The 21,878-nt window shown below is 43.0% G+C and overlaps 2 protein-coding genes across 2 annotated transcripts; one reads left to right on the forward strand and one right to left on the reverse strand.

Moving 5' to 3' along the window:
• Positions 1–13,702: 13,702 nt before the first annotated feature.
• On the forward strand, positions 13,703–17,392 carry GL218_05360 (uncharacterized protein; the record flags this gene model as incomplete). Its single annotated transcript, XM_033582022.1, has 5 exons — positions 13,703–14,377; positions 14,432–14,541; positions 16,196–16,303; positions 16,360–16,986; positions 17,041–17,392. The coding sequence occupies 5 exons, from the start codon at positions 13,703–13,705 to the stop codon at positions 17,390–17,392; spliced, it is 1,872 nt and encodes a 623-aa protein (XP_033434601.1).
• A 2,790-nt stretch (positions 17,393–20,182) lies between these two features.
• Positions 20,183–21,252, reverse strand: GL218_05361 (Autophagy protein 5; the record flags this gene model as incomplete). The annotated part of the gene is made up of 4 exons (XM_033582023.1): positions 20,183–20,361; positions 20,446–20,616; positions 20,669–20,756; positions 20,836–21,252. 4 exons carry the CDS (start codon positions 21,250–21,252, stop codon positions 20,183–20,185), a joined length of 855 nt encoding a protein of 284 aa, XP_033434602.1.
• Between the last annotated feature and the right edge of the window lie 626 nt (positions 21,253–21,878).

Here is a 21,878-nt window from a genome sequence, read left to right on the forward strand (position 1 = left end):
TCCAGGCGCTCTGATACCGCTGCAAGCTGTGCAGGTGCAAGCGATTGGGTATGACATGAATCATGTCCCTGCGCAGACCACGGTGGTATGTATTCGCAGCGTGACCTATCTCCGTCTCAAATCCCGAACCCTGGAATTGGAATCTTCTTAATCATGCCATATTCCCAATACGGCGTTGCGGGCGGGCGAAAGGAATGGAGTAGAAAAACACACCGCAACACCTTCGTGACCTTTTCAAAATATGATTTATCACATCTGCAGCTTTCTGACTGTTTGGGTAACGTACTACGAAATATATGCATACGTAGATATAATAGGACACATTAGGTATGAAGAGAGATAATAGGAGAGATAATGGATGGAGGTATGGATATACCTAGGTTAGGTATGTAGACAAGTAGGCAAATAGGCAAGTAGGTATGGCATATGACGGAGCCAAGGACCAGGTTGGAGGCAACGAAATACTATGGTAGATTATGAAGGTGGCTTCGGAGGCTTTTTAGAAATGGAGCTGATATCCAATAGACGGCATCTTTAAACGGCACCATCACAGCGTTATGCATTATGTATTAGTATGTATGTAGGTCTCCTGTCGTGACTTCTGTTTATTTTGTAGCACGGATGGATTGTACCCATCCAATTGTAACCAACCCTACCGAAACTAAGTAACGTGATTCACAAATCAAAGGCCTATACAAATTAAAGGCCCACGATTTTATACCTATCTAATTAATCATTTATTATATAATAATAACGTTTAAAATTAATTAAAAATTAGTTTAATTTTTATAATTAAAGGTTTCTAATTTAACTTAATAAATTTACGCGTTATAATCTATATTATTATAAATATTATAACATTATTAACTTTATTATTATTTTTTATAAAATTATTTTAACAATTATAATATTACTTTTAACGTTAATACTATTTTTTTAGGTTAATAACACGTTTTTTTTTTTTAAATAAAAGGTTTTTTTTTTTATAATTATTTATTTTTTACCTATTAACATTTAAAAAGTATAATTTATTTTTCGGAAATTTAAAACTTTTTTTTTTAATATAACTATTTTATATAATAATTTATACGTAATTTTATTTAATTTATTAATAATTTTTAAAATTTTAATTAGCAAATTAATTAGTAGATAAAGATTTTATTACGTATAAAAATAAACTATAATATAATTTTATTAATATTTTTAATATTTTAAATATTTAAAATAAGTTAGGTAATTTGGGATTTAAGGTAAAAAACGCGTAATTTTAACAATATTAAGTTATAAAATAACCTGATTAAAGTTTAAAAAAATTAGCCTAGTAATTTTAAAGTTAACCCGTTTTTTTTTAATAAAACGGTATTGTAAATTTGCCGAAAAGTTAAAAAAAAAATTTTTTTCTAATATAAATTAAACCCTATCGCATTAAATTTTTAATAATTATTTTGTATACGCGTTTTAAAATTAAAAAAACGTTTATATTTAAAGGCTAAAATTTATAAAATAAATAGGTAGGTATATAAAAGGATATAATATTATTATTACGGTAATATTTATAAAATTTTATTAATAATAACTTTTATAATTATTTAATATTAAAAGGCGTTTATATCTTTTATATACTTTTTTATATTTATTAAAATGCGCTAACCATTCTAAGCTAATTTCATTTATAATTTAACCGTTTTTAAATAATTTAATAATTTAATTAGGTAAGAATTTATTATTGAATTATTAAAAATAAAATATATTTTATTTATTATAATAAAAAGCGATATAGTTTAATTTTATAAATTAATTAATTAAATAGTTATAAATTATTTTTTATTAAATAATTTAATAAAATTTTAACGTTAATTTAAATTTATAATAATTATTTTTAATAATATATTTATATAAACCCAATTTATTAAAATTATATATATTTTTAAATAAATATTTTTTTTTTTATTATATTAGTAATTAATTTATATTATGCATAATAAACGTTAAGATTTTTATAAAAAACTTTTTAATAATTAATTTAATAATTTAAACGCGTTTTAAGTTTAAATTATTAGCGTATAAAATTTATGGCTTAATTTTTTTTAATAGGTTTTTTATTACGTTTTTATAATATATATTAGCTATTTTTTAATGTAATAAAGTTTAAAAGAAAAAGTTTAAATATTAATTTAAGAATATATTAAATAATAATATTTTTTTATATTAAATTAATTTTTATTATAGTTTATTATATTTACGCGTTATTAATAATTATATATTTTATTATATAACATTTTATATAAAATATTATAAACGCGTATAACACATTTTATATTAAAATTTTTATTACGTTTTATAGCGTTAAGAACCAGATTTATTTTAATTTTTTAAATAATTAAAATATTATAAATTAATTAAATAATTAATTATTGAAATTAGAAGGTAGTAGTTTAGATATTTTTAGGCTTTTAATTTGTATAGGTTTTTAATTTGTGGATTACGTTAGTTAATCTTACCAAACTTAATGTCCTTAACCGTATATTTTCCAGCCAGCTTAATTTTTGGAGGTGTCGAGGTGGCCCCAGGTGTTTTTCTGACCGGTCTACATGTAAGTACCATGTCCCTTGTGTCAATGGATGGTGGAAGCTGCCAACTTGGTTAGGTACCTAGGTACATATATATACCCTGCATCATTTTCCCGGGGTTAGATGGCCATACATGGTACGAATAAATCGGCTTTACTAATCTCGGACTAGTTATTTGCGGCAGTAGGCATGTCGGTAGGCATCTCCCCCTCTTCAACCGGCAAGGTAATGTCCCAATATTATGGATTTGGGTTTGCTAAAGTAAGATCTAACCAGTAAATCACTTATAGCAAATACCTAAACCAGGATATATTTGGTCATTCATAATTCATCATTCATCACTCATCATTCGTAACTTATCAGTCATCATCTGAAGATATTATAATTTAACCCATCCAATTTAAACAATTTAGATAATTTAGATCACGTAGCAAATAATATACCTAACACCATGTTGGTAACATTGAGAAGAAAAAAAAAAGAAAAGGAGATCGGGACCGAAATCTGATCGGTTGATACCGACGCAACCAACGCTCGCTTCTCGCTGCTCGGATCCAGCCCATTGGATCCACATCCTCCGAGGTTACCGTATGGGTGTTGCTAAGCAGGCAACGTCAGTCTGCGCCGCGAAAGGATTGCGGGCTGCGGGCTTTTCCTTGCTGATGTTATTATTGTCAGGAGGCAAGGGAGCAGCCGTCTTCTGTCAGAACCCGAACACGGCATGAAAAGGTGGCATTTAATATCAACAATAAGACGGGCGCAAAGAGACACTAACATCTGCAAGATCATTAATCAGACGGCAGATCCAACCCGTGGAGGCGTTTCATGATCGGACACATGTGACCTTCAGCCCCAATGTGCACCTTATAAATATGCACACGAAAGACCAAATACTATCTCGTGGCGGCTGCTCGAGATCGATGGCGCAAAGAAAAAAAAAGGGAGGTCAGCCAACAAGCAGGTTCCCGTATGGAGTAGATATGCTGTATTCGAATAAGGCCGAATAAGGGCAATTAAAGGCGAAGGAGGTGTAAGCCTTGTAAGAACCCATTCCAAACTTTGAAATAGCTTGGTAATCAAAATGGATTAAACGGGTGACAAGATGACCCGGTGGGAGCCGCAGCGCTTCTCCTATGGATAAACGACGGGTGAGATAAGCATATAACACTCTCAGATGGGAACATTCTGACACTCTTAGATGGGTGCGTATCGTGGGGTAAAGTGGGATTTTCAGATCCGCCAACATAAGTCTTGGGTACCATCGTAATAGAGATCCTCCTCTATAACACGTATTAGTTGCACTGTTAATCATTAACGTGAGTAATCGCCGTGTAGAAATAAATCGCTACTTAGCGAAAGTCCTTTAATTATTTACCATGTCGCAGATGAGATCGACAAAGATAGGTAAATAGCAATCAACATTTTTGCCGACTAATGATAGGATGGCGATACTATGTATATCGGAATCGAAGTAAGCTAGCGGCTAGATTGCACTGCATTGGTTTGATAGAACTCGACGCAGGATGCCGGCATAAACAAGTAGGATAACCTGTTGTCTTATCCTTATAGTTCACACGTTGTAGTTGTCTCTACAAGGTAGGTATCTAATAGGCCGTGACTTTGATAGATTGTAAACTCCGCAACTACAAATCTGTTAGCCATCATGTAGCAAATCTAGAGTATCTGAATACCCAAACTCGGAACTCCGAGAAAACCGTCAAGGCACGCAAATGACAGGACGAGAAGAATGCCATATCCGGTAGAATCGTGGGGGGTCAGTTCTCATATGTTGCTTGCGTGCAAACAACCAACTGAGGCTTGGGATTGATGCTCCTTTGGGAGCATTAATTAGGCCAGATACTTCAAGAAAGCTCTTGGCAGGATGGAAACTCATAACGAGGCTAAGCGGATCGACGCCTTTGCCGCGCCTCGTAGAGGGCCAACCAATTGTTCTCCAAGCCCAGTGTGGTAGAAAGACGCGCATGTATGCCTGTCTTGGACAGATCGATCCAATTGTTCTCCTATGAGGCTGGTCCTTGCGATGGTTGGGCATGGTCAGGAGGAATGGTGTGTATATTGTATCCTGTGTCAGCTTACTTCTTTTTGCGATAAGTCATTATTTCGTACCCCCCCTTGCATAAGAATTTGATTAAGGGAAAACCCGAAGAAGGGCACGTCAAATTGTCCGGTAGATCATTCTAAAAGCAGGAATTGTAGCGGGTTGGCGAAGCTATTAGCTCATTGGGCATCTATCAACCATCGCAAAGATTTGATCGAACAAATTTGTGCCTTACCGGCGGAGAGGATCTAGAAGGTCTAGAGGGGTTGTACAAAACATACCCTTGAACCCCTTGAATTCCCCTGGTGGCGGACTTTGCGCCGTCTAAATGGCCAATCAACGAAGACCCGGGGCCGGTTTTGGGTAATGAACCTATCGAGAGGCGGGGAGGACCCCTGAAACGCAAGTGCCTTGGTGTAGCATTATTCAGAATTAGCTGGTAACGTCAAGAACCACGTGATTTACTGTGGATTTTACCTTGATGGCTTTTCTAGGGTATTTCTACTTAGGTATGTTATTTATCGTACAAATTCGATGCTTAGCTGAATCCTGGAACATGGTTCACGGTAGACCCTGTTGTAGGCCCTGTTCGTTGCTACCTACCTAGTCATCATGATCCTTTCGGCTGCTATCTCGGCAATGTGTTGCTACAATAGGAAAACATATAATACTTTACACTAGTATAGTAAGGCTTATCTCTTCCTACCATACGATTCTTACAAGATATATGCTCACCCTTTTTCTTGAAACCATCATGTATTGTACATAAGGAATTATTGCTCATAGCTTTTCGTTGTTGTCTTATCGTTAACTTATCGTTAACTTTCGAGGGGAGGGGGTCTGTGGATTCTGACAAGGATAGAAGAAGTCTAGATGTGATCTACGGAAAATCATGTGCCGCACAGTAATCAAAGCGTTGCATACGAACATAACAGTTCCATTTCCATGGGGTAACTAGGTAAGTAATAACGCAAATTATCACCAAGGATGATTTTTCTCTTCCATTTCACCGTGATGACGTTTGCGAGACATCGTACATACCTACCTAAGGTACACATGCTAATTTAATTCTATGATCGAACGTCGGCAGAGGGAGTTGTTAGCCCATAATTTTAGCATTCCTTGTAAGAAGTATCCAGCTGTATGGAACTTAGTGTAAAGGTAAGCACTTACTTGGCGCATTGGTAATCTAGGTAGGTACAACGAAAAACGTGGTGTAAATGTTTGTTATACTACCTGACTACATAATATTAGCAACAATTTAAAACCCATGGATATAAGTTAGAATATCAACTTAAGACGCTAGCCTCGCCTTGTTAAACCTGGAGTAACTTAGTAAATTGATAGCCTTGCAGCTTGTTGTCGTTTACTATTCATAGGTATTTTAAGTTTAAACGAGGTCATACCCTGAGCTTGCATAAAAGGTAACACCAACAAGCTCGTAAATGGCTATGTAAAAGGGTACATAGTTGACCTCATTGATATCCCTGTGGGGATTTAACATGATCTACCTAGCCCCCGCAACGTTGGTCGAGTTTGATACATACATACAAGAAGTCCAAAGGGGCCTCGAAGGCAGTAGAATGCCGCTAGAACCACTAATTTCTTTGAAGCTAAAGTAAATCAAGCAATGCAAGCCTAGCGGAATGATGAATACATTGATGTTGCTGTTTCGATTCGCTCATCGTAACTCTTTACTATTTCTCGAAAGGGTACACTCCACTGCCCCTTACACTAGCCGGAGATTTGGCAGGCAAAGTCGCATAAATATTGTACGTTATGTATTTACACGACCCTCTAAAAAGTGGCATGTAGATGTACTCTTGAAAATCCATGTCCGCAAGTCCGCATTTTAAGATTATGAACTCAAGTGAAAACGATGCAAGCAAATTTGCTAGTCATGTGGCTATCAAAATTATGTGCATTATGAGCTTCGCTGTCATGAGTTCTCTACGAAGCGAATGCGATGATGATAGGTGGCTTATGCTCCTTGAGCTGTGATCTTCTCGGGAATTCGGCATAACTAATAGTCGCTTAACAGACTTAACTCAGGTATGTGGTGAGAAATGGTGGTGGCACAGCACAATGAGCATTGTCAATGGGCTATGATACCCGAGAGGAATTTGTTAAGAGCCCAATGAGCTGCAAGGTTGTTGATATTCGAGGTTCGCTGAAAAGCCCCGCTACTAAACTGGGGAAGGGGCCTCGGAAATGCCTATGACGAAAGTCGGAGCCACATAAGATCTTCGACGGAGTTTGATCGTATTTTCCTTCTTGACAAGGTAGTTGGGTAGTTGGTTGGTTGGGCAGTTAGGTTATGGAAGGCAGTAGAACACGGCACTTTAGGTGAAAATCAGAATAGTTATTTTAGCTGGGAAATACATCACCGGAAGGAGATCATCGCTTCAGATTTGATCTTCCCATAGCCATGACTCCGGGACTCGATCGAAAACTTTATTGGACGCCACAAAAAAAAGGAACTAGATGCTGGATGTTGAATACCCGTCCATTCGCTTATTACGGATTGACTGCCGTACTAGGCGATACACAAAGCAGCTTAGCATAAGTCTCTTTAAATGGATTTATCCCTTTACTTGGTAACTGAAGGGATATATCAGATAGTACATAAAAAAGTAATACCATTCCTTATCATCTAATTTATAAAGAGATATGTATTGTGCTCGGCCGAATTAGCGATGGAATCCCGAACACCAGAGCAAGTGTTTATCGTGACTTAAGTATATATATATACATGGAGCGCGTATTATATTTAGAAGGATTGGCGTAAGCGTATGTATTGACCGCCGCAAGGTTAGCCTAGCCCCGGTAGAAACTCATCTAAAGTAGCGCATCAATGGGAGCTCAACTTAACCGAAGAGGATTCTCACGATGTTCGGTTCTTTTAACGTTTCAGGGTCTTTAGCTTTGTAACTTACGTCCGAAGCAGACGAAAATCGCCTACGACGGAACTTTGACATTCCGTTGATTCCACGTACATAGCTCCAGAATATATTAGCCGGACCCGCAACTCTAGGTTGGGCTTCATCAACAAGTCTTATAGAAGTTCACATGATTTACCTACGCTTCATAATGTCATGTATACCTCACGTAAGTTACATGATATACCACTATTCGTCGGCTAATGAATTACCGTTCGGAGATCCCACTTCGACATGGATGAGTGCGACTGTCATGTCTGTGTGACAGGACATTAGGACTCTGCAGGTGACCAAATACGGTAACTTTCAAGGCAATGACCTCGTTATTAGTGGCTAGCAAGGATAGAAATATTCAGACAAATAAGGGACGACCATAAGCTGCGGGGCATAACGGGTGCTGTACAACCTAGAGCACGGATAGAAGTATGCCAAACATCTTCCTTGCCTATAACTAAGTGAATATTAACACTCCAGGTTATCTATAAGCTGCTTGACATCTGTTGGTATCTTCTAATATCCATGCTTTGGGTCACTGATATATTACTGATGCCTTGATTTTTAAAGACCGCAGCAAAGGAGCTGGTGAGCTTCGAAACAGCCAAGGATAACTAGTATGGCTACCCAACATTTGCCTCTACCTAGTCTCACCGACGGAGTTCGCGGACTAGTACGGAGCTAACTGAGTTAGTAACAAAGGTACGCCACTATGAAGTGTTGGCGTTGAAATTTATCGCGTGGTAGTTGGCTTAGTGACACCAAACGTCTCGGAAGTATTATTTAGCGGCACAAGGCTGAACATGACCGATGTCACATAACGAGTGTTTCGATTCATGAAAGACATCCGAGCCACGATTAAGTGACTTAATAAAGAATAACTAATGTATCAGCCACAGGCACGGGTTTCTCGGCATATCCGGACTTAAATTTATCTTGTTAGAATCTACCATTAACTAAAACGACCTAATAACTCGTCATCTCCATATATCGAGCATTAAACTGTCGATCTATTATTATGTCCCTTCCAATAATATGGTAAAGAATAGTCTAATGTAAACTAACTGAAAACACCATGCGCAATAAGAAATCGGAACGACCGTTCGAGATTACCAATCGAGCTCTTTTTTGCGGGTCCATGGGCCGAAACCTCGATCGGCATCTCTTTTGGCTCGGTACATTGTTTCTTTAAGGTTACTTACCCAGGGATTTGGATGGACATGTCATATCTAAAGTTAAGAGTATGTAACGCGGCTAAGACACAAGACTCGGATGTGTATGTATGCGCATCTTTTTATACATCTTTTGATATATCATGATTTGACATGTTGGATCGTCACCTAAATTCAGTCACTAAGGACTTAAAACTGTAGCCTGGTTTCTGCCGTATCTAAGCGTACTGAATACTGTATGGATATATAAGTCCTTTGAACAGCAATATCCTTCTATGAATAACATAATAACTATCCAGATCTTACGTTGTAGTGTCAGCCCTAAATATCATATTGTTACGCATTTGGGCTATAGTGGACTTACCACATCGCACCGTGAATAAAATTTAGCGGGGTTTCTTGAAAAGGAAGTCATGGAGATCATTAATGGAGAATGGTTCGATATTCATGTATGGCCCTGAGTAGCCTAGGGCTGCCTTGAATGGGTTGTGCCCAAATAAAGAAGGCCGCGTAAAGCTATTAACACCCTTGACAGTCAATCCCTCAAAGACCCGATGGTCTATTAACTATGCAAATAATCATAACAGAGTATACCGCCAAGACTATTTTTATTTTCTTTTTTCTTTTTCTCATACACGTGCTCCCAATGTGGTTGAAATATGGCCATATCCTAAAAGCTTATATCCATTTTCATGTCAACCATCGCGGCATATTGGTGTCATTCCAATATGTAATGTAATGTACCTACTCACGCATGACCATGAATGCATGCATGTCACATCAACTCTACCCGCATGAGGACCGTGCTCCTTGACAGCGATCTACTACGTACACTATGCCTCCTCACCACCAGCCAAGCCAGGTCGCTATAATGATCCGGTTTTTTAATGGGTTGGATTGGGGTCCGAGATGTACATACGGAGGCGGGAAGTTCAATGCGTACGACTGCGGCGTGGTATCAGAATCATTACTTCTCGGGATTGGTGGAAGTTGGAGGAGGGGTGCTTGTCCCGTCGACGACCTTGATTCTAATTGCCAGACATACCTACCTATCATCTCATTAAGCCCCCATCCTCATTACGCTTGGAAGCTTGCAACTATTTAGAGATCCCGTGTCTACTCCTCTTATTAACACGGCAATTGTCCTCAATCTTATAAAGATGTTACGGTTAACTCATATATTTCGTAATCCTATCACTAGCAGACCGCCAGTTTGTTTTTAAGTACGGATACGTCAGCATAAGACTTAACTAGCAAGTAGTTAGTTTAAGTAGGCTTAGAGAATAGAAGCGCTAATAAAAATGTATGATGCTTTAGAGTTCTGGCGGTCAACGCTCATATCAACAGACTAAGAAATTCCAACTGAGATTGTTTGAAAAGAATAAGGGCAATAATTGCAGCTGTTATATCTAATAGCTGAAAAATGTGCATCTTTACGTAGTATGTATGTTTGATCTTGATTGCAGTTATCCACATACTTGCATATGTTAAACAGAGATCATTACCTTAATACACACATTGAAGAATAGTCTCACTTTGCTTAACTAGCGAAATTAAAACCTCGTGACATATTGTAATTTATGTCTTTGATTATTCAATAATAGTGGTCATATATCGGCCCTCTTATACATATCGTAACCAACAAGAGTTGGAAGCTGTACGCACGTAGTTGGCCAGGCCCCTTGTTAGCGTAGTCGATCCCCGAGAGCTAACAGCAAACAACTGATGCAACTCGAACGAGGTGAAGATGACATCTACATAACGTCTCCATAAAGCAGAGACAGAAAGAAGTGCCGCTCACACATTGCATACCCGCAACCCAAGCACTGGGTACCGTAAATACCAAACTCAGGGACATGCAGGTCTGTACTTGCAGGTACCGATCAGCCGCTTCCAGGGCCATTGAGCCAATGTAATGTAATAATTAGACTTGAGAAGGGAAAAGTCTGGCCGAGATGTGGTCCTGTCAAAAGAAAGCCGCAGATGTGGTAGGATTTGGCCAAGTCAAAATCAATGTGTCAAGCGTTGCGTTTAACATACATAACTACCGAGTCAACCTAGTCCCACCAATGGTCGAATAGATTCTAGAATAACTTCATTGATCATTCATAGCCATTCTCTTCGTTTAAGTAGTGAAGCCTCGTTTTCCATATATCTATCTAACCTAGGGGTATGTTTTACTAACGTAAAAATTTGGAGGGGACCCTATCCGTCTTGTCGTCAAACATGGCGGCGAGCGGAGAGTTGTTCACCTGCTCAGATTGCCCCGCCTTCGCAAAGACGCAGACGCAGACGCAGAGACGCAGACGTGCTTAGACGCGTGTGAAGTTGTAAGGGATATCCCTGTTACACTTACACCTGATCAGGGTCGAAAGCAAACTAATCCATGCTTGACCATATGTGAATAAAACAGAATTTATGTGGCTTGTCCCGTTAAAGGTCTGAGAGTTTTGATCCTTGAATAAAGGTATAATATTAGGTACAAGTATCTATTTTAGACATTGGACATATATACCTACGTATAAAAAATAATGATTTGTATTTTTGAACATATAAATGTTATTGTTCTACACCGTGCGATTTCCTTCTAGACACTGTTTTGATATATAGGTACATATAAATAGGTATGTAGCCGGCAGCCACGTTCTCTCCGGCATGTGCTTTGATATGTACCTCGACTAAACATGCTGGAGGGACGGGTACCTCTCGAAAGTAACGAGACCGTTGTCGGTCGGGCTCTATTAGAGCGTTCTCCACTGGCTCTAACTTATCTGGACCACGCTACGAAGTAAGGCGAGACAGGCCGAGTAGAGACATGATGCCAAGCAAGAGGCGCCACTTGCCAAAAAAACTTTTTGTATTATGCGAGTACATACTTTCCTCGTTACCTTCAATTTGTATGTACCGTCTGTACTTAAAGTAGGTACGAGGTACATGTATGTATGTAAATGTAAGGCACTACGTACTATGGTAACACACTGTAGTTAGAGTAGTAGCACTTGTAAACCTGTACGTTAAGCCTGTAGTAACACAAACGGGACCATCTATAATCTACAATCTACAATCTACCTAACGTCCCATCTACGTGCTCTAGGTTGGCTTCCGATCATTTTCGCATATCTCTCTCATCCCTCACGCCGCAGATACAGATACCGATAGAGCTCCCCTCCTTCATCCAGATAAGACACACGTTGGCTCGTCATTATGATTGGACCACTATCTTGTGCGCTGTTATAATATTCATAATATACCATGCCTGTTTTGTAGCACGAGTTCAAATTCGTATGTAGCTCGTCCTACTCCTACTTTTAGCTCTATACTTCGTATAGCTCTACACTATACTATACTATACTTATCAAGTAGCTGAATTGCTAAATTCCGAACCCACGACGCTACCAATATTAGCTCATATTCAGTTGGGTTCGCTGAAAAGCGTAACTAGAACTAACCGTCATTCGTCAATTAGAACCTGGTTTGGGAAGTCCCTCCACAGAAAAAGCGCCTGCTTGGCGGGCCCCAAAAAAAAGAGGCCATCGCAACAAGTTCACTATTACATACATAATTCTGTCGGTCGTCTCCCTCACCGCTCTGCTATTAATATTATTGCTACTTAACTGACTGAAGCACTGACTAACAGGTTACTACCTACTTACCTTCCTACCTACCTACCTACCCTGGGTACCTATGTATGCGCAATACATACGTACATAATAGTCCGCTGTCGTTCTCCAGCAGCATACATACATACATACACTACCTAACGTACGTACATACATACATACATACATAGTACCTAACATATATATGTATGGGTCGTATGTGTTAATATCCTCGGTTCTGAGTAACACGGACGCTTCTTCGCCGTACCCAGCACTCGATAGAAACGAAAACAACAGCAACAATCACCAGCCTGCGCGGTGGACGTGTCAGCATACTCCGTTACCGTACCTAATCATTGCTACCTACATACATCGCTACCTACATTGCTAGCTGTACCTTAGCTATGTACATACCGCGTACATAGACTACCTACCTCCTCCTACATACCTGACGGTCTACTACATTCGGCCATCCACTCTGCCAAGAGGTGTAATAAAGGTGCAATAAACATAGTACTGTATGTACTTATCGATCGCCTGCCCCCATAATCCAGCCAAGACCCCTGCTCTACTACTAGGTAGGCCTTAGCTTACCCTAGTTGATACGCGCTCTCATTACTATATGCAGGCAAGGGTTCGACTACCTTACGCGGTACAAATACCATAGTACATGCTACGTACAGTATTAATCCTGCGTATACATACTCACCCCAGCTTTGCAGGTTTGCAGGGCCTCTTGCCCATGGAAAGCGCCTTTTGGACGAAATAACTTGAGCTGTTGCTAATGACCCTCTTTACCCACTTTGGCTGTCTCTCGCGGTTTTCCTTGTTTGACAATCCACCAAAACCTCGTCGTCTCCTAAGGGTTTTTGACGACGTCGTTCCTTTTTTTTCTTTGCCTTACGCCCCTCGAGACATCCTTGGAAATACCCTCGACGGGAACCTGTACTGTACAGTAGTAGTAGCTCCGTCTCTGCCCAACTGCTGATCTTTGGATTTGGGCTCCTCCGGACCGTAAAGCTTCACCCAGGGACCCGGGACCGCCTCCACGCGCCTCGTTCGAGAACTGACGAGCTCATAGCCTGTCCCCTACTCGATTACACCGACCCTTCAATGTCATCATACCTACACCAATAAGAGCTGCGACATCATCAGAGTTCCCTCCTCCACACCCCAACTGACCAGCGCGCAGTCTGAGCTTGGGGCTTGGCACTCGACGAGCCGATTGCTCCATCCTGCCCTCGGGGCCTTTTGGTCTCCTTCCTGATCGCCTTTCTCATGACCACATTCCCCGTTGTTCCTTTTTTTTGCCTGACCTGTGCTTGTGTCTACCCGCCGCCTATGACTCTACCCATATAACACCCCAAGCATGGAACCTGGGCCGCCTGAGACCAAACGTCCCCGGCTCTTACAGACCGGACCGTCGTGGTCTTCGCATCAGGCCGTATCACTCCCTCATCCTAACGCCGTACACCACCCGTCAGCACCAGGCCCTCACCACCCTGCGCCGCCGCCATATCAACACCCGCTTCCCTTCTCGCGACCTCCAGAGCCTTCTTTACCACCGGCTCATCACCACCTTGACGACCGTCGCCATCATGAACATGAGCCATATCCGCCAATGCATGATCCTCACAGACAGCCTCCTCCGCCTCCCTCGTCAGCGCATCCGTCTTTTCCGCCCTACGGACCGCGGGAACCGGTCGTAAAGCGAGATCCTGGCGAGGATAACTCTCTCCCCCAGCTGCGCCGACCGAACTCGACCGGCAACGTAACAGATAATCTCCCACCTGGCCCTCATGGTCCTCCGCATACGAATCCTCAAGACGACCCGCGACGGCATCTCAGCTACGATAGTGGCCCCTCGATGCCACATTCACCAGCCATGTATAGACCACCACCGCAGAACTACCATCCTCCTCCACCGACGCCAGTCGCCCAGCATCCTCAATACGATAGTCCTCATGTCTATGGCCCACCAGCTTCTATGTATCCTTTAGAAATTGCGACTAGCGCTAAGCGGAAAGCTCAGCGTGCCTCACAGGTAGTATTCCCTACGCGAGTTGCTGCACATCAACTAACGTGGGATGTGTGTTAGGCTTGCGATAGTTGTAGACAGCTCAAAGCTAAATGCGACGAGACTAAACCTTGTAAAAATTGCCGGGAGAAAAATATCGACTGTAAATATCGAGACCCCCCTGCAAAACAGTGAGTTAAGCATATATAGTAGACAGCGGACAAGGTACTTACTATTTATGTAGGCCAGATAAGGTTACCGCGGACTTAATAGAGATGTTGGCCTCGATGAGAGAGGAAATAAATAACAAACTTACGAATATTAACAGTCAACTTGCTGGATTGACACAGGCCAACCTGAGTCAAAATCAACGGGTGGCTAATTTAGAAACGAAAATCAGGCAGCTTAATCCCGGGACTGATATGAAAGTCGATCGATCGAGGAAGAAGAGCGCGCAGAGTTTCATAATTCTCCCTCCCCTACGCCTAGTAAAGCACAGCCTGAGGAAACATTATCATCGCCAAGGAACTGTTGTAGAACCGAGTCTGACTATGGAAGAGGCTCAACTTACGTTACAAGCGACAGAAGACGACATGGAAGCTAATCCGGGGCCGGTCGTAACGCCTGGAAAACCTGCTATGCCCCCAAATCATACCACGTTAGCTGGTTTACTTTTAAAGTGGCCATCAATCAAGAGAATGGTTCATCATCTGTTGGAGGCTGAGAAATATCTCATCCGGACGAATACCCAATCCGCCAGGAACAGCAGCGTGGTATACTTCGCGTTTTTGGGAGAGGCGAGGGGTTCGATCAAGACATTCGGGCTTCCGACAAAGAAACGCCACCGGACCATACAATGACTGACGTGTTAGACGACTGTTCCGATGTTGCGTCCCCTTCGCCAATGGGAGAAGCATGGGGCCAAGTGGGCAGTCTAACCCCCCCCCCGGTGTCGAGTCCAGGGGAGGTGTTGTTAATGTTGACGGAAATCCAGAGTGGGATTCGACTAAGATATGGAGATACGTAAACAGTTTCAAGGACAATATCCTTAATATGCATCCCATAATCATTCCGAGGGAGCTTACTGCAATGGTTAAAATATTTCTTGAGTCTTTACCAAAGTCGCAAAGTTACCAGAATAGCAAACTCGGCGCGAATGCGAGATTCGTCAACCAGCCGAGCGCAATACCTCCGTCTTTTCTGAAGCGGGAACGAAGAGGAAGCGATCACCTGCCGCGGACGAGCAAACCCCGTCGACGTCGTTTGTTAAGCCTGGCCGACCTTTCCGAAGTGTCCATAGTGCTCTTGTCCTAATGGTTTTCGCTTTGGGCAAGATTTGCTTGCACAAGGACAGGATACCAGATCCGGTTCACGAGTCGGACTCGCCAATGCACCATTCACCTTCCGTTCGCAACGGCGTTCTAGCATCACCTTTACAAGGATCGCCCCCGGGATTTTTATCTCAGTCCCAATCTAATATGGCATCTCCTAAGGAGAGCGAGAGGGTTCCTATGAGCCGACGGCCATCTCTACAAGGAAATACGTCGGCTTCGAAGGGACCACATTCACACAGGCGAAATCTAGATGTGATACCTGGACTTGAGTATTTTGCCCTTGCGATGGATATCATGGGTAGCCACATGGGAGGATTCAATTTAAAACACGTCTATGTGCATATTTTGGCAGGGCTTTATTACGGTCAACTTGGTCGTGTACTTGAGAGCTGGTCGTACATTTCCCTTGCAAGTCGAAATCTGCAAGTCATACTTAGACCGTAAGTGGAAGAAACCTATGGGTAGGGAGATACTTTATGAATGTCTGGGGTAACTAACAAGAACGAATTAGGAGCCTCGACCGCTTATCGAAATGGCATGACCAAGGTAGAAGCATTGGGCAGTCACGCAGAGACAACCAGCTGGCATTTGCCTTCTGGACATGCCTGCAATTAGAAAGGTAATATTGTCAAAGCTTGCTTCTATCTCATTATACGCTGACACTCAGGGTGATAGTGACATCCTCGCTGAGCTACCTCTTCCTCAATCAGGTATCTTGCAATATGAAGATAGGATGCCATATCCAAACTCGGAGTATGCTGTCAATCAAGGTTTCTCAGAGCATATAGTAACGGGTTACATTGCACAGTTGTATCTTCGGAAACAACTTAACCAAGTGCATACCCTGCTCTACGATTCGGACAAGCAGAATAAGCACAAGAACGGAATTACGTTAGACGACCCCGCGATCGAAGAAGGTATTAAGCGGATCGAGGAGATGCTTAGGAACTCGAGAAACCGTTGGGTGCCAAACAGTTACCGATGGAATGATAATGACCCTCCGGCGAACGACATACTGGGAGCCCGTCTTCGTGCAAAGTATTGGGGTTCGCAAGTTATTCTCTACCGACCTTTTCTGAGGGCCATTCTTGAACGAGAACCTTGGCCGTATCATAACCAAGCGGGGTCTCCAGATGCTCAGCAGACTCCCGAATATGCAGAAGTCCCCCAGGGCGTAGACAGTAGGATCGTCAAATATGCCGGCTTAGCAATCTATGCCCTCGTTGAGAGCACTCGAGCATTCCATGGGATACCTAGTAGTCAGCGCATCATAATCACCAACGTATTCGGAACAGCTCATGCGTAAGTTCAATCAGTTAACAAAAATAATACTACCGGCCGCTAACATATTCCTAGTCAATGGGGAAATCTTCTAACCCTCGCAGCATGCTACAGAGATAGATATCTACACAAGTTCATCGATGCGGAGACACTAAGCAACCTCTTCTCTCGGACGATATCCTTCTTCCAATCGATTGCCCAACCCACGAGCGCTCTAAGGGCTGATATGAACATCTTGATCGGCCTAGCTAAAGACCTGGGGTTCATTCGAGATGAGTACGAGATTACAAGTTCGAGCTTTTCGAGCCTTTCAAGCGGCGGTCCTCTTCCTCCTATGCATAATCCTAGCGACAACTATCATGTTCCTCCACCATCCGCACTAAGACAGTCTTCACATTTACCGCCATCGTCGCATTCGATCCCTTGAGTAACTTGATTTGGTGGACTGTACAAAATTGGAACGTACAAACGACATCGACTAGTGATGTTATGGTGTTATGGGCTCTTCCGTCTCGGAGAAGTCGTCTCAACATGTCATGGGACCTACTTCTGTTCGGATTTCGACGGCTACATTTTCGATACTAGTTTTGGAGCACGAGCTATCACTTACATGATTTGCATGGTGGTGCCTATATGGCAGATATGAAGAGGATAATTTAGTTTTGGCGGTTTTGCACCTGGCAACGGCGTTTTGGTTTGTCCTACGTGACACCATGTTTGGCTCTACGGTACCAATTTTTACGCACTACAGAAACACAAATGTGCATGGTATCCGGCAAATTTTTATTTCCATTTCGTCATCATTCGTGGCACCAGCCCACTGGAGCATACAATACCGGCGTTTTTATCGAGGCAGCATTGGAAGATCCCTTGTGGAAAAAATATTTACGGAACTCGAAAGCTGAGGATACCCCTTGCGAGAGCGCATCTGGTCGTGCTTTGCACATACATTTATATATCAACACCGACAAGTATATACTTTTTTGAATTTGAATCCTTGGCTTACTACAGAATTTTTGGTTGTCTCGACGTTATCCTGTACATCTTACTGATAGAAACAGCCCGAGGAGGTTTGAGAATATAGCATAGTGTGGCGTTTACATGCGACATCCGCCCTTAGTACCTACCGGGATAAGAGCCATTCCGCGGTAAAAGGCCGTTTGGTCCATGGCATTTAGGTTATCCTTCCCTTTTGGACCAGTTGCATATGTATTGTTACCCCTTTCCCGTCATTTGTCGAGCGAATTTATTACCAGTCGGCCACCTGGAGCGGCCAGCATATCTTCGTCTCTTCCGTTAATACGGGCAGCAGAATAAACGGGCTCGCCTTTCTGCATTGGCCTACCTCTCCCGGAGGGAGCGGAGGAGATACCACATTGGTTTTGTTATTCAGGATTCGAGAAGATAACATGGATTGTTCGGGTTTGACGGGGCACACCAGTATAATACAAAGGCATCATGGGTTCGAGTGTGTATATACAGGTGCGACATATACTATTTTGGGTTTGCCGTTTTTTTCCAAGCCGTTGCATTTGCGTCCGAGTTTTTGGTTACACGTTCCTTTTGTGCGTAATAACAAGTTGTTAGGCGAGAGGGAATAGGTGGCTAGGGGAATAAGGGGCATCGGAGCTGGGCCTCGGCATACATCAAAACCTATCTAAGTACTTATTAAGCGGCGAGATAGGTTATAGCATTGGCGCCGTCAAAAGGAGGGGAAAAAATTAAAGAATTGCGCGCATTGAAGATTTGTCGAATCGAAGATGATTTGTGACTTCGTCTGTCACCGGACTCTAGTGTAACTAATACCCAAGCGTCTGGAGCCAGCTCCAAGTTCTGTTACTCGTTATATTTATTTATACATAGATGAATATTTAATGTGCGCCCGGGGTAATGCGCCGCAAAAAAAAAGCACAGCATAGCACCGGGTCGTACCGACAGACAGACAGACCACACTTCCTGACTTCGCGATCCGTGCGGTCAAGCAAGATATATGGGATGATGAGAATGAGGTGCATTTGGGGATTCCTGGCATATGCATAGCTGGTTACATACGTGCTTAATATTGTATGGTACGGATCCGTACATTGATAGGTGGTATATGTATGTACATAGGGTAAAGCAGGTAGGGTAGGGTTCCAATGGTAGGTATCTGGAAAGTAGGTACGTGCGCGACCGGTTCTCGCGTCTGCGAAACGGAGTACGTGGAGACGGAGGAGGGTGGGACGGGCTAGACGGGATATTCCGACGCCGCTTGGGGGAGGGAGGGAGGAGGGAGGGTAGGATAGGGTAGGGTAACGCAGGTTTTGTCGTTTGTCGTTTGTCGTTTGTAATGTGTGCCTACCTATAGGTAAGGTATCCCTCGAGATGTATACTACACTGTATCATGTATAGATATGTATAGATATGTACCTATATACCTATATACCTACTTATGTATGTATGCCGAGAACGTTCTGTGTGCCCTAGTTATTTACTTACCGTCATGAGTAGCAAAGTAAAGCAAAGTAAGGCACATCAACGCAAAAGCAAACCATTACGGCTATCGTCCAGAAGAGGGAGCAGAACTTATGCGCGTAAGTACCTACGTGCGAGAGGATATAAGTTGGTGCTGTTTGCATACTAAGGTATCTTTTTGTGTGTCCTCCTTACGCCGGATGCATGGATGTGCTGGTGTGGCTTATTTCGTGGTATGCGGGACATGGTGATAATATAACGGTGGCGAGAAATGCGGCCGTTGGTTTGATTGCCTAGATAGGATAGCCAGGTAAATACCTAGGTAGCTAGTTGTTTGATGGACTAGCTGGATAGGGGTAGGTGTATGATGACAGTGGCTTTGATTAAGTACCGGTGTTAAAGACGGCCTTGGTTGATATATGTCATAGTATAGTTTTAAACTTACGAGCCATGTAATAACTACGGTAAAAGAGTAAATCCAAAATAGGAATAAACCAGTCAACATAACGCCACGCTATATAGCCTTGCTCGGAAACGTAGCCGTGCCGCTCGTACTACGTAATTCGTCCCGGTGCTTCCGAATATCTAAGGTATCGTAGCGATGTCCCTCCAACCTGTTGCGCCCTACCCCTTACATAGCAAACCGTCCGAAACCTCCCTGCCTATACCTAACTGGAAAAAGCATGTACACATACGCTACGTCGGGACCCCTAGGTGGTCACTTAGCTAGTTTGTTAGAAATCATCACTACACATCCAACGGCTTAACGACAAGGCATAGCCACCCATCTGGATACGCCGCCTCGCGCATGAGCTCCTCGAGGAGCCCCGAAGGGCACGTGGGCGCCGTGTAAGACCGCGTCCGCGAGCACGGGGTCCCGGCTACTGGGGAACAGACTGGGGAGTAGGTTACGGAGAGCAGCGCCGAGGGTACGGGGGTGGCCTGGAGTGGGTTATGTATATTAGTAGGATTAGTTACGAATAGGAAGGGTAAGAGAGGTTGAATAGGGGGCAAAGGGGAACATACGCTCGCTGACGCGCGGCTGTACGAGCGACTGTACGACCTTAAACGACCCGGCTTGGCTGTCGGCAGGGTCGTCGGGGGACTGAGGGATGTACACGCGGATAGGCACGTTACGCAGACCGCGCGAGGTGTTGAGGAGGCGTGCGTTGACTTTGGCGAAGGACGCGTAGTCATCTGGTGCCGTACGAGTCAGCACCGCTCCTGTGGGGCGTTGTTACAGCCTTACTATCTTGCACCGCGTTCCATAAGGCGGTGGTGTGGTCTTTGGATAGTGACATGATTTGGTGCGCATTGCCGTTGCGTATGAAGTCGGCCTGGTTCTAGTTAGCTTTTGGCACCCTTGTCTAGTTCTATCTATCTATCTATTGCTCTGCATCTTCTAGTGCCTATAACAAAATACCCGTCTCCGCGGAGGAAGTCAGACAGGGGGAGGAACGGAGGGGTATGAAGACGAATACGGAAAATGAGACTTGCCTCTTTAGCGCTATTTAGAAACGTATCTCCGATATCCCAGCTTAGGCCGTCGGCAACGGTGAGACGCCACGGCAAGGTGGGCTGGTACAGGTCGACGAGCAAGCCGACGGCAAGATTACGGAGTAGCACGTCCTCGTGATGGAAACTGGAGCACGGCAAGCCGAAGTAAGCGGACAGGCGCGGCAGCAACAGGGCTAGGTAACTGAAGCGCGGCACCGATGCGACAAAGGGCGCATTAGGCGCGCTGGTATGGGTCACGAGGACTGGAACCTGCAGATCCCAGAGGGTCTGTGGGATGGCAGACGGAGACGGAGAGGAGGCCGGTGCCGAAGCCATATTCTAGGTGGTGTTCCGTATGTATGTAGGAGGTGTTGTATGTATGTATGTTGTATGTAGGTATGCTGCAGTTGCGTTCTAAATGGATTAGTTAACTAATTAATTAAGTACCTTAGGTAAGTATGTAAGAGGTATGTAATTAAATTACTACCTCATATTCGCGACGAACCCTAGTCTAGTAAGTAACCTAACATGTATACAGAAAAGTGGTGTGTGTGTTCTTTTTTTTTTTTGGCAACTTGTGGTAAATGATAAAATGATGATGACGACGATAAGGTAATGTTAGACTTGCTGCGACTAAACGAAACATGACATACTGAGAAGGTACTATGTTTGACACCCCGGCCAAGGCGGCCGATCGGCGTTGCATGCAGGGTGGATACCGCGTCTGGAGGGTACCGAAAAGTTAAGGCTGAAAAAAAAAAGAGCGGGGTAGCTTTTAAGCTATCCAAAAGAAGACTAGTGTTGTGCTCCACAGCCAAGTCCTGGTTCGAGCCCCGCCAACTCCGGAGCCCATACCACAAGTTGTGCAACTTAGGTACGCGGACCTGAGTTTCTCGGGTTCGGAGTTTGGTTCAGGGGGCTTTTTTATTAACTACTGCCAGCCTTGCTTTGTACAGTACATC

The sequence above is a fragment of the Daldinia childiae genome, assembly GCF_008694065.1.
Source record: "Daldinia childiae strain JS-1345 chromosome Unknown Scaffold5, whole genome shotgun sequence".
Lineage (NCBI taxonomy): Eukaryota > Fungi > Ascomycota > Sordariomycetes > Xylariales > Hypoxylaceae > Daldinia > Daldinia childiae.